At 41.5% G+C, this 12,278-nt stretch overlaps 1 protein-coding gene across 1 annotated transcript in view; it reads left to right on the forward strand.

Moving 5' to 3' along the window:
* Window positions 1–12,278, forward strand: part of JADE2 (jade family PHD finger 2) — an 829,642-nt gene that overhangs the window by 462,893 nt on the left and 354,471 nt on the right. The window contains exon 5 of the mRNA XM_082255681.1: window positions 1,670–1,839. Within this exon, the coding sequence (XP_082111807.1) occupies window positions 1,670–1,839 (170 nt within the window). The remainder of the gene's footprint in view (window positions 1–1,669; window positions 1,840–12,278) is intronic.

The raw sequence follows: 12,278 nt of genomic DNA on the forward strand, positions 1-12,278 counted from the left end.
GGCAAAAATGATATTTACCTTGAGGGAGCGAGCATCCATCAACTACGCTGCACGTTAGAAGGGCATGTGAAGACCTTTTGAGTTCAAAGACCTAAACATTAGAGGCAAAACAAAGACAGATTACTCGCTGGGTCAGTGCTGTATAGAGATAAATCGTAATTAGGAAGATAAGAGATGGAGTACCTTTGAGATGGGAGCTCTGTGTACTGTGGCACTGTGTACAGCATCAGTAGTAAGGCAGCTCACATCTGTCGAGATGAGTGGAGAATCTCTAAATTCAGAGGTCATTGCAGGTAACACAGTCATTAAATCAAGTCCATTCATTGTAGGCACAACATCATAGATAGTGACTGGGTGGGTAGAAGGTACTAGAAAATTAAAACCAAGAAACCTATATAAGAAACTCCTGTCAAAATGCAGGCACCATGGGCAGCCTAAGCTGCTGTGGTGTCGTGGGGGTAAAACAAACCAACAGTTCACTGAACAAGTGGGAAAAAAAAAAAGCAAGACGGTTGAGCTCTAAGCCTCACGCTAATAAGGAAGTTGTGATGGTAGGGAGAGGCCCTCTTAAGGAAAAGGGAACCCGGTCAGTTCCATTCAGTTTCAAGCATTCCGGGGAGGACAGGGCAGGGAGCTGCTGCCATTGTTTGAAAAATTAGATGCATGCGCAGTGTATTTGCCTTTAGTAAATCAACCCCAGTGTCAGGTAGAAATTTAGGTTTGGGTGTGCGGTGTGCCCTGTCAATACACAGTTCACTTTCACCCAGTGGGGTATAAGGGCCTTCAGATTAAAGGAGTTGGAGTCCTTCAGGAGTTGAATGAAGTTGGTGAGTTCATTATGCAGTATGTATTCAGGTATTCCTCAGAATTTTATGAACTCATCAGCTGCTTATGGTTGTTAGTGGCATGTTTACCTGCAGTGTGGTAGCTGGGCTGAGAACGGGCTGCTCTGCCAGAGCTGGTTGTTAGTGGCATGTCTACCTGCAGTGTGGTGGCTGGGCTGAGAACGGGCTGCTCTACCAGAGCTGGTTTAGTGGCATGTCTACCTGCAGTGTAGTGGCTGGGCTGAGAACGGACTGCTCTACCAGAGCTGGGGCTGGCACCATTTTGCCTACCTCACAGTGCAGCTGCCAGTTAGAAGTTCCTAAAGCGCTGGGGTGGCTTGTTCATCCTCGCTGCATCGACATCACTGATAGTGTATGTGGCCATCTACTCCGCCAGTCAGACACGCCCCCCTTTTTGTTGCATTTTATTGTGTTTTGCACTGCCCATTGGTGTAACTAGCTTTACATTGTATGCATTCTACACAGTAAATTTAGTAACCATTTTAATTTGTCAAAACACTTTACGATCATGCACATTATTGCAATCCATTTAGCGCACACACGTTATAACACATGGTAACATGCTTTGCGTTAAGACAGCCAGTTAATTTTATTGGGCTGCCTAACGCACCAAAATGCATTAAAATTTAATTTTGAAAAAATCACGCAAACACATACAGCATGGGTTGCTGTAATGAGTTTGGCAATATGTACATTAACACAAAAATATGAATGGGCTCCAATATAATTTTCTCACTGCCATAAGTAGACCAGTAGATCTTAGAGGGCATTGTATTGCCATAATGGGAGCTTATAACATTAGATTCTCCTTTCTTTTTCCCTAGGTTGCTTGAAGAGCTAGATGATTATTATTTACAGACAACAAACAACTCTTCTCCTGATTCAGAGTGTCTAGGGGGCTTACAGACCACACAGCAAGCAGCCTGCAGATATGACCTGGATGAAGTGGATACATGCTGGTTGGAACTTGTTAACAAAGAGTTCAAAAAGATGGGTATGTATAGATCAAGGTTTTACTATTTATGTGCACTGTACTCATTAATCTATACTGGTACTGAGTCTACATTCAACATGCCTGCTTAAAAAAATAAATAAATATATATATATATATATATATATATATATGTGACTTATCACTGTATTTAAAAGAAAAGTATTTTTATTTAAAATATTCACTGTAAATGATAATTGTAACATGAGTTAAAGTAGTTCTAAATTCTCACCTACCGAAAAACAGCCAGTGTGACTTAGGGTATTAAGTAGTTTCCAATGTTGCAAATATATTAAACAAAATTTAGGGGGGATATGATCAACATGTATAAATACATAAGGGGGCTTACTGGTCTGTAGTTTCCTGGTATTCATCGCAATCATTTTTTCCAAATTTCTACCACGTTTGCTCTAAGCCAGTCAGTTAGTACTGTTACAGTCAGTAAGGTGTCTAAAATTTAGAAATAGTGGCTTGGTTATAACTGCTAATATAAATTCCTTAAGGACTCATAGGTGGAAGCCATCTGGACCTTGGGATTTTTTTTACAATAAATGTATCTAGTCTCTTTTGTACTTTGTTTTTAGTCATTGACGGGTATTTTTGGTAAAACATACTATTACTGAGAAAAAATAATATAATACATCTGCCTTTTCCCTGTCAGTTGTGACCAAATTTCTTTGTTCATCCATTTTGGGATCTCTCTGTTCTTTTATAACCTTTTTACTATTGATACGTTAAAAAACACAATAAGGATTTGTTTTACTGCTGTAGCAATGTGTTAATATTCTATTTTAGAAAGGGGGGTGTTTGGAGAGCGCTAGGAGCACTGTTACCAGAGCAAGGGTGGATTATAGGACATTGTACTTCTGAAGAGGGATATACCATAAGTCACATAGGGGGCGTGTCCTAGCTGTGGACCTAGATGGTTGCTTAGACCTGGATCTCTGGCCATCAGAGGACTAAACTACTGCCTAACCGAGACCTACATACACCAAGCCATGGGAAAGCCAAATCATAGTCGATCCTCATCCTGAACCTGATCCCTGTTGCACTCGGACACCCAGCTAAGCCCCCCAGATACCGGAAATCTTTATGACACAGGAGGCAAGCATGGCGGCGTCCTCGCAGGCCTCACAAGCAATGAGGCTGTAGTCTAATGGTGCACAACAGACGAACCAACAGTCACCAACCCCCAGAAGAGAATCTGCTCTCTCAGCAGCCCTGATCGAGCACCCCTCACTCAGCCTGCATGATTTACAGGTGGTGGCTGCCGATATAAAAGACACACTATCGGCAACCTTTTCCTCAGCCATTGCTGATCTCCGTCATGAACTGCAGGACCGTATACTGGAAGTAGAAAACCCCGCCACACAGCATGAGGCCCAGATAGTACAAATACATTGCTCTCAAGACTCGCACACTTAGAAGACCTAGATAATCGTGGATGCAGGAATAATCTGCAGGTCCGCAGTATCCCTGAAACAATTGAAACTGTTCATATCAAACAGTGACCGACATCTTCAACGATTTAATAAACAGACCTGCCAAACAGCCCATTGAGATGGAAAGAATCCACCATGCATTACGCCCAAAAAGCAGACACACTGATCCACCAAGAGATACAATCTGTTGCCTCACCAGCTTTCGTACCAAGGATACTTAGAAAAGCCTGCAACAGAATACACATTTGAGTCTGCAGACGTGAATATTTATCTTACATAACTCTGCAACATCGTAAAGACCTCTGACCATTACTAGATGTACTACGGACACAGGGAATCCATTATAGATGGAAATCGCTACCTCCTATTGAACCCTTATAAGAAAAAAGGATTGGGGAGATAGGCATGGAATTGGGCGGCACAGTGGTGTAGTGGTTAGCACTTTCACCTAGCAGCAAGAGGGTCACTGGTTCGAATCCCAACCACGACACTACCTGCCTGGAGTTTGCATGTTCTCCCTGATGCCTGCGTGGGTTTCCTGCGGGTACTCCGGTTTCCTCCCACACTCCAAAGACAGGTAGGTTAATTGGATCCTGTATAAAATTGGGCCTACTATGTATGTATGCATGAATGTGAGTTTGACCTTAGATTGTAAGCTCCTTGAGGGCAGGGACTGATATGAATGTGCAATGTATATGTAAAGCGCTGCGTAAATTGACAGCGCTATATAAGAACCTGAAATACATAAAATAAAAAATAAATAATTTACTTTGCCCTATCTCAAGGCTACAGTTAATTTGGGTTGTTTCCTTGCAACAAAATTTAAATGAGAACAAGGGACACTACTCTTTCCCTAGGTAAATTCTCCCACCCAAGAAGTATCTCATTGTGAAAGCAACGGGTTACATTTACACATTTACATCTGCATTTAGAGATAATTCCATTAAGCTCAAGAACCAAACTAACGGGTGACTCTCAGGGTCCTAAAGTGATATTAGTCTTGTTTTTTTTTTCTTAAAAAAAACAAACATGTCATACTCACCTGCTCTGTGCAGTGGTTTTGCATAGAGCAGTCCAGATCCTCCCAGGTTAGAGTAGTCCAGATCTTCTCGGGTTTCTCTTCCGGTGCTCCTGGCCCCTCCCTCCTGACGAGCGCCCCCACAGCAATCAGCTTGCTATGGGGGCACCCGAGCCAAGCTGCAGCTTCATGTGTCCATTCAGACATGGAGCCCCTGCTAAGCCCCGCCCCCTCTCTTTCCTCATTGGCTCACTGACTTTAATTGATAGCAGTGGGAGTCAACGGCACTGCACTGCTGTCTCAGCCAATGAGGAGGAGAGTCCCTGACAGCCGAGTCTCTCCTGCGAAATCAATGGATAGAGATGGGGTCAGGTAAGTATTAGGGGGGGCTGAGGAGGGCTGCTGCACATAGAAGGTTTTTTTATTGCATGCATAGAATGGCGTTTATAATCACTTTAGTATAGAAAAGCTGCAGTCCTAGATCTGCTTTATTAGGCTATCATTTCTCTTTTATAATTTATATGGAAATATATTAGTGTTGTGGGTTAATACCTTTATAATTAAAATAATGCTATGAACTTTAAATATGCAAATCATTCAAGATCATTCACAAAAGTTCCTCCTTCAATCTAGTGTGAGATTATCGGCTCACAATCTGAAGACTAATCACAACATCTGACCTGCAGCAGGTCTTAGATGCTTAAACATCCTCACAATTCTTGACCAGTATTGATCTCTCAAGGTCTCTATGCAATTTTTCATTCCACAACCTCTACCGGGCCTCAGCCTTCATCTTTGAATTTACTTGGGTTACACCACCCCACAGCAGTAAGTTTCTATTCACCTTGAGATTCCCTACCTTCACAAATTCCTTATTGCTGACCTCTCCCGGAACGACACCACTTCTATTTAAGGCAAGGTAGCCGGTCCCTCCTTGCCTCCCCGGGAAAAACCCAACTTCCCTACCCTTGTACACTTCAGAAACAATACTTCATTCTACTACTCCACAAGTGTCCTTTTGATTCTAAGGAGATTCCTCACCCCCCCCCCCCTTCCTTATTTCTTCCCTTAACCCCCTTCATACCTGCTGATCCTTCCCTAATACACACACTCACGTTTTCCACTCTCCCCACCTGCTCCTTTTCTAAACCCCCTCATCCTCCATCACCCCAACACCCCCTTCCTCTTTTCCCCTTACTTCCCCTTTTTCCACCTATTACTCTCTGTCTCCTGAACTTTATACTATAAATAGGAGTTTAGACATCAGATGCATCCCACAACCACACTAATGTGGTTGTGGAACACCCCAGTCAGGGCCTACACCCAAGCAATTGAAGATAGTATCAAATATAGTCCTAATCCAAGAGACACACTTCAGGACAGATCAAATACCTAAACTGACCAATCAGCTATTTACAGCAGCTTATCATGCCACTAATAGCCTTGCCAAGACCAAAGGAGTCTACAGTATATAAAAGGTAGTAAAAAGGGATTTCCACCATCAACCTAAAAGCCTTCTCTTCAGCAGCAAAAATAAACATGCAAATTGCACATTAGGAGGGGCTTCCCTGGGAGAATTAGTGGTAGAAAAGGATCTGTGAGTACTTGTAGTTCACAGACTTGGCAACAGCAGGCAATGCCAATGTTACGGCACCCCGGACACAAAAGGGTTAAAACTGTTTAGGAGATCTTCCCCTTCCAGAGCTACAGGCACAGCTACTTGCAGGACACCAAACTCCCGAACTGGAAACCAAGGAATGATGCAAACAGTGTAGCTGGAACCTTATGAATGCTGCATACAGCTGAATAGGAAAAACCATATGAAGGGTTTACACTCCTAGCAGTCAAACTGGAACAGCATACAATAAATCCCCCCAATAACGAGACAAAGCTCCGAGTTGAGGGTAAAACAGGAACAACATTTATTAGAAGAACACAGCACACTTTTATACAGAATTTGGAACATCCTTCCCCCAACAACCACTTTCCCATTGGTCAATTGCACAGTACCTGCAGTTCCCCATAAGGTCCTCTCCAGCCATGCATTGAAAATGAGTCAGCAGTGATTGGTCAGATAGCTTGACCAGAAGGACTGCCATGTGCAAGGAGACAGAAGCCCCCAGGGGGTAATCAATGTACACAATAGCCAGACACAGAACAATGGTTCCCTAACGAGCCCTCAATACACATTACTCTGAGTGTCAATACATCTCTTAGCAGACAGCAGGCAAGTTCATTAGCACACCCGACAATAGGTGAATGGAGAGCCACCTCAGACCAAAAGCAACATTGTTTAGACAGCCTGTCTCCACACTGAACTTCCTGGAATGACCATATTAGGAGTGCACTTCCTGTGCCTTACAGTTTACAGGAATAAGGTTTAGCTTCCAGGATAGAGGCAAGACTCCATTAGCCACATGGTTAAAGAAACACAAAAAGACACAAAAAATGCATAACTCCCAGTCTACTGAACAGAACCCCCACATTCAACCCATCCCCAGATAGCCTGGATCTGAGCGCTCAACATATCCAAACAGCGCTCAGATGCCACAAACACAGTCAAATCGCCATGGGGTTTATGTTTAGCATGGGCTGATGAGAGGGTCCATAGTCACATTGCAGGAGGCGAGCAACAAGGCTTCTCCAATGCCCAGTGGCGACATTGGTCTCGTTACAGCCAAGTTGCAGCTAACAAAGCTAGCAAAGTACTGTTGTGCATTAACCCCTTTGCAAAAAGGATCTAAAAAAATCATTTTAGGTTTGAAGATTACTTCAAACTCCCAAAACATAGTTACAGAGAGGCAATTGGATATTCCCTGGATGAACTTTACCTAAAAAAATGTTAGTACCCATTTATATTATGTACACCTAGGAAAGAATCCAGGCCTTTTTTAAAGTAATCTAGTGAGCTAGCCAGAACCACCTCTGCAGGGAGTCTATTCCACATTTTTACAGCTTTTACAGTGAAGAAACCTTTCCGTATTTGGGGACGAAATCTGTTTTCCTCTAGGCGTAAAGAGTGCCCCCTTGTCCTCTGTGTTGATCTTAAAGTGAACAACTCAACACCAAGTTCACTATATGGACCCCTTATGTATTTATACATGTTGATCATATCCCCCTTAATCTCCTCTTCTCAAGTCCTCTGTGCCTCTTATCAGTTTGGTTGCCCTTCTCGGCACTTTCTCCAGTTCCTCGATATCCTTTTTAAGAACTGGTGCCCAAAACTGAACTGCATATTCCAGATGAGGTCTTACTAATGATCTGTACAGAGGCAAAATGATATCTCTCTCTCTGGAGTCCATCCCTCTGTTAATACAAGAAAGGACTTTGCTGGCTTTGGAAACAGCAGCTTGGAATTGCATGCTATTATTAAGTTTATGATCTACCAGAACACCCAGATCCTTCTCCGCTATGGATTCCCCCAGTTCTAATCCACCTAGTATGTAAAACATATATTTTCTAAATGCAGACACCCTAGAGAATAAAATGGTGGTAGTTCCAATTTATGTCACAGAATATTAGCACAACGGTTTAGAAAATAAAGTTTCAGCCAAAAATATACTGAAGTTAATTTTAGGGCACACAAAAAATGAGGTTGTGCCAAGTAAATACCTAACATGTAAAACCCTAAAATTGCTTTCACCCGTGAAACAGCGACAAACTTGAGTAGCCTATATTTTTTATAAGCGATACTTTAAAAGCCTCTACAGGCTTAAAGTTTAGAGTTTACCATGAATATTGGGTCCATGTTTATTGTTCTCACTCTGGCGTACACAGTGAAATGTAATATGAGTAGCACAATTTTCTGGCCAGAAAGCAACACGCAGATATAAAGAAGCAGTGAGATGGAGTATTGTGTGTACCTTGGAGAAAGAATATCATGAGAGAAAGAAGGAGGTTGCAACAAAAAGAACTAGGCTTTAAAAACGTTGAAAGTAGAATTACAAGCAACAACTTTCCTGTCTAGTCTTAAAGTATAAGTAAAGGATTGAACGGAAGGATAGAACCACCATTGAGGATCTCACCAACTTAATCAAGGATTCCAGGTTGTCAAAGAACACTGTGACTATACTGCAAGACATCATTGTATGCTTCATACCGAGCGTATTGTGGTAAGTAGAAAACCACAGGGGGATCATCCCCATCCATGTACACAGTAAGCACAGGAGCACCTTATCTGCACTTGGATGGACTTTATATGGACTAAATGATTTATATGAATTTGATATTTTTTGTATGAATTTGAAGTATTTACTATGTGATCATGCGAGATTTGCACGGTATACTTTGCACATGTTTGCACATTGGCACAAGTTTACATATTTATTTCACTATTTATATTTCTTGTTTTAAGCAGCGCTGCAACATTGGGTTCACATTATTTTAAAGAGCACTAGCACTTTAATTTGCAGCAAGCAGCTTGTGATTGCACAGACACTTTTCTAATTATTTATTTATTTATCTGCACAATACCATAAGCGCGAGGTTATACCGACATACATGAAATAATTGGTATCATGTTAAGTGGTATTAAGTAAGATGGTTCTGGAGAGAATTTCTGTTTCCCCTTTTTCTTGTGTACACTTGTATTTTTTAATAAAATAAGATTTAAAATAAATGTTTTGCCCCAACCCTCTAACTGCCACTTTTACTGGACAACTTGTTCTGTCCAAGAAAAACTAAAGCCACTGATTTAACTGTTTCCCAAAACCGTTAATTTAAGGCAATCAAAATCAGTCAGCCATTTAGGACAGAGGGGGTGCCGGGGCGGGTCTCCGTGTCTGAATGGACACATGGAGCTGTGACTCGGCTCAAGTGCCCCCATAGCAAGCTGCTTGCTTTCTGGGCACTCAACAGGAGGGAGGGGCCAGGAGAGCTGAAAAGGGACCTGAGAAGAGGAGAATCCGGGCTGTTCTGTGCAAAAACCAACTGCATAGAGGAGGTAAGTATAACACATTTGGTATTTTTTTAATTCCTTTTAAGCGGAATTAAAGTGATTGTAAAGTCTTTTTTTTTTTTTTTTTTTTTTTTATATACTGGTTGGGTCAACAAATAGAAAACCTAAATCAGCCACCAAATCTCAAGACTGGTTAGCTGCAATATATACTTTTTTAATTTTGGGCTTAGATTTGCTGTAAGCCTTAAGAAATCAAAGCAGAGAACTCAGTATACAGCCTACTTACCACTATGTGTGACTGCTCAGTGACTATCTAGATCTGGGAGCACTGTATCGCACATGCAGAGCTGAAAGGCCCTACAGCGTGTATATGAACTCAGAGGGTGCAGTATGAGTCTGGAGTTGGCAACTGCAGGTAAACATTTAGATCTGGTTGGGAAGCATGGCAGCCGTGGCCACATTCAGGGTCCAGTATGACACTGATGCTTGGTTGCTGTAGTGAACAGTATAGGATCAATCTAGATTCCAGTATACAAAATGTATGGACATAAAAATTGAAACCAATCCCTAACAACATCTATGAGTATATTCTGACACGTGACATAATTATAACATATATCCTACTGCTATGTTAAAATCCGGAAACCTTTTTTGGAAGCAGAAGTACTTTGTTTTATTGGGGGTTGATTATTTAAAATAAGAGTAAAGAAAATGTACATGCAACTGCAGTTGTTGGAAAGAATTCTAGCTTAACCGCTGGCTGCCCAGGGCAATTTTGCCATTTTTCGCATATATGTAAAAATGTGCATTTTTTTTTTTTTTGATAGAAAATTACTTAGAACCACCAAACATTATACATTTTCTGAAAGCGGAGGCTCTGGAGAATAAAATGCTGGTTGTTGCAATTTTTTGTGTTGCAAGATATTTGTGCAGTATGAAAAAAGATGTCCCTGTGACCGCACATTCATGTCATCCCAAGGTATAATAGTAAGTGGCAACCTCACCCTGGACTCTGAAAAGTCCATGCCCCCAATACTTTTTGCTCTGCCCCTCTGAGCTTAGTCACTGAGATGGAGATCCCAAGCATGTGGGGGAGTTTTTATGCATCATTGGCTGTCACATTTAGTGAAATAGAAGTGTCAGGTGTGTGGGGATCTACTTTTTCTTCTATGAAGAGTGGTATTTAAAAAAAACAGGAAGCCTCCATGGGAGCAAGATTCTCACCTACTTATGAAATATAAATGTATCAGTGCTGCTCATATAAAATGCATAACATGTGCTCTATAGGTAGTGTTAATAATCAAAGTGCTGCTTTTACAGGAGAATTTCCATTCACCTAATTAAATATTATGATAAAATGTATAATCATAAATAATAAAATGTGCAATCATATGATAGTGTAAACAACTCTCTGTGTAAATATCAAATATTGTTATCAAAAATTGATAATATTAATAAATCAGTAAGTGCCAATAATATAAATCACATGCCAAGTGATGTAAAGCAATGTAGTATAATAATGACCGTAAATAAATATTGTCCCACAGGAATTTTATCCCATGTGTTCAAAAGTGCTTGGTGCTCACTGTTTCCAATAATTGCTGACGACAGTTCCACACAAAGTCTCTGTGCACACACAAACAGTGCTCTGTGCCAGGTGCTTAACACTGCGTGCTCCCCTCTTGGTCCCTCACTCACCGGATCGTTATAATATGAGCACCAGTAGATAGTTATCCCTCTAGCTGATCAGGGCTCCTCTGCAGATGGACTCCGGATATATGCGGGGTGGGCTGACACAATGTTCCTAGCGTGGCTTCTGGATTCTCTGATCTTACTCTAAGTGCTCCCCAATGGGAATTACCATAGAAGAGAGAAGATCCTCCATAGTGTAGTATATCAGATAAAACTTTATTCAATAAAAATATTCCACTTACGTCAAACCAAGTTTGTAATGCAAGTGGAAACCAACCAAGTAATGCAATCGCTCTTCTTCCGTGTTGTGGACACTGCTCTCGCCGCTTGCCTTCCAACCACCGGAACCGGAAATGTCGCCCGACGTACGGGGAACGGCTTGACGCGTTTTGCCCCTCCTACTGGGCGTCTTCTCAAGCATTTCAACCAATGTCACCATCAGAATGTGCCACCATTTAAAGATTGTCGAAAGGGTCAATTGTCTGACCCGTGGCAGTGACTGATTCTCCCTTCTATGTAGAAGAGAGGTATATTGGATCTTTAAATTGGACACATATATCCCCAAAGGCCTAAACTACAAGTGGGACATAACTCACTATTATGAATAGTTCTCCATACAGTTTCCTCCTCCGATCTTGTTAAGTTGTTTTTAAATAGCAATACAATAAAGATGATTTTTATTGGACTTAGGGAAGAGAGGGTTCTTTTTCATTTTTTTGTATTGCCTGTATTCTTTCCAATTTTTATTTTTTTTTATTTTTTTGGAATTTTTGTTTTTGCATTTAGATATTAATGCTGTCAAGGCTTACCTTTGTTGGGAGTCCTTCAGGCAGAGATTTATGCTCACCCTTGCAAACAAACACAGACCAGGGTGACCAGATAAGAAGCCACCTGTCCTGTCAATTTGTGCACGGGGGCTGTTCAGGATAACCAGGTCGAAATACAGGCAAGGACAAGAGCAGGAAAACCGTCAGGTGAAGCCAGAGGTCAGAGGGTGCCAGAATTCAGGATAAACAAGAAACAAAGCCAAGGTCAGATGCCGGAAACAAACAGGAATGCAGGAACTCAAACAACAGGAACCAAACCAGGAAACCATAGTCAATGAACTGACACTGCCCTTAGGGAGGGGCAGTGTCTTATACCTTGTTAATTAGGTATCAAATACAGCTGGAGAGTTACTGACAGGTCTGAGCCTCTGGTGAAGTCCAGCCTGGGGGATTGGATTTATTAGTAACCTTGTATAAATGTATATGTTTAGACTTTTTTTTTAACTTTATTGTTATCACAAGGGATGAACAACTTCCTTTGTGATAATTGGAGCAATGACAGGTACTTTTATTATAAGATGAGGGTCTCTATAGGGCCCCGGATTCTTCCTCTGCTCTCCAAAGCA

This window comes from Pelophylax lessonae (assembly GCF_965119305.1).
Source record: "Pelophylax lessonae genome assembly, chromosome: 4".
In the NCBI taxonomy this organism is placed as follows: domain Eukaryota; kingdom Metazoa; phylum Chordata; class Amphibia; order Anura; family Ranidae; genus Pelophylax; species Pelophylax lessonae.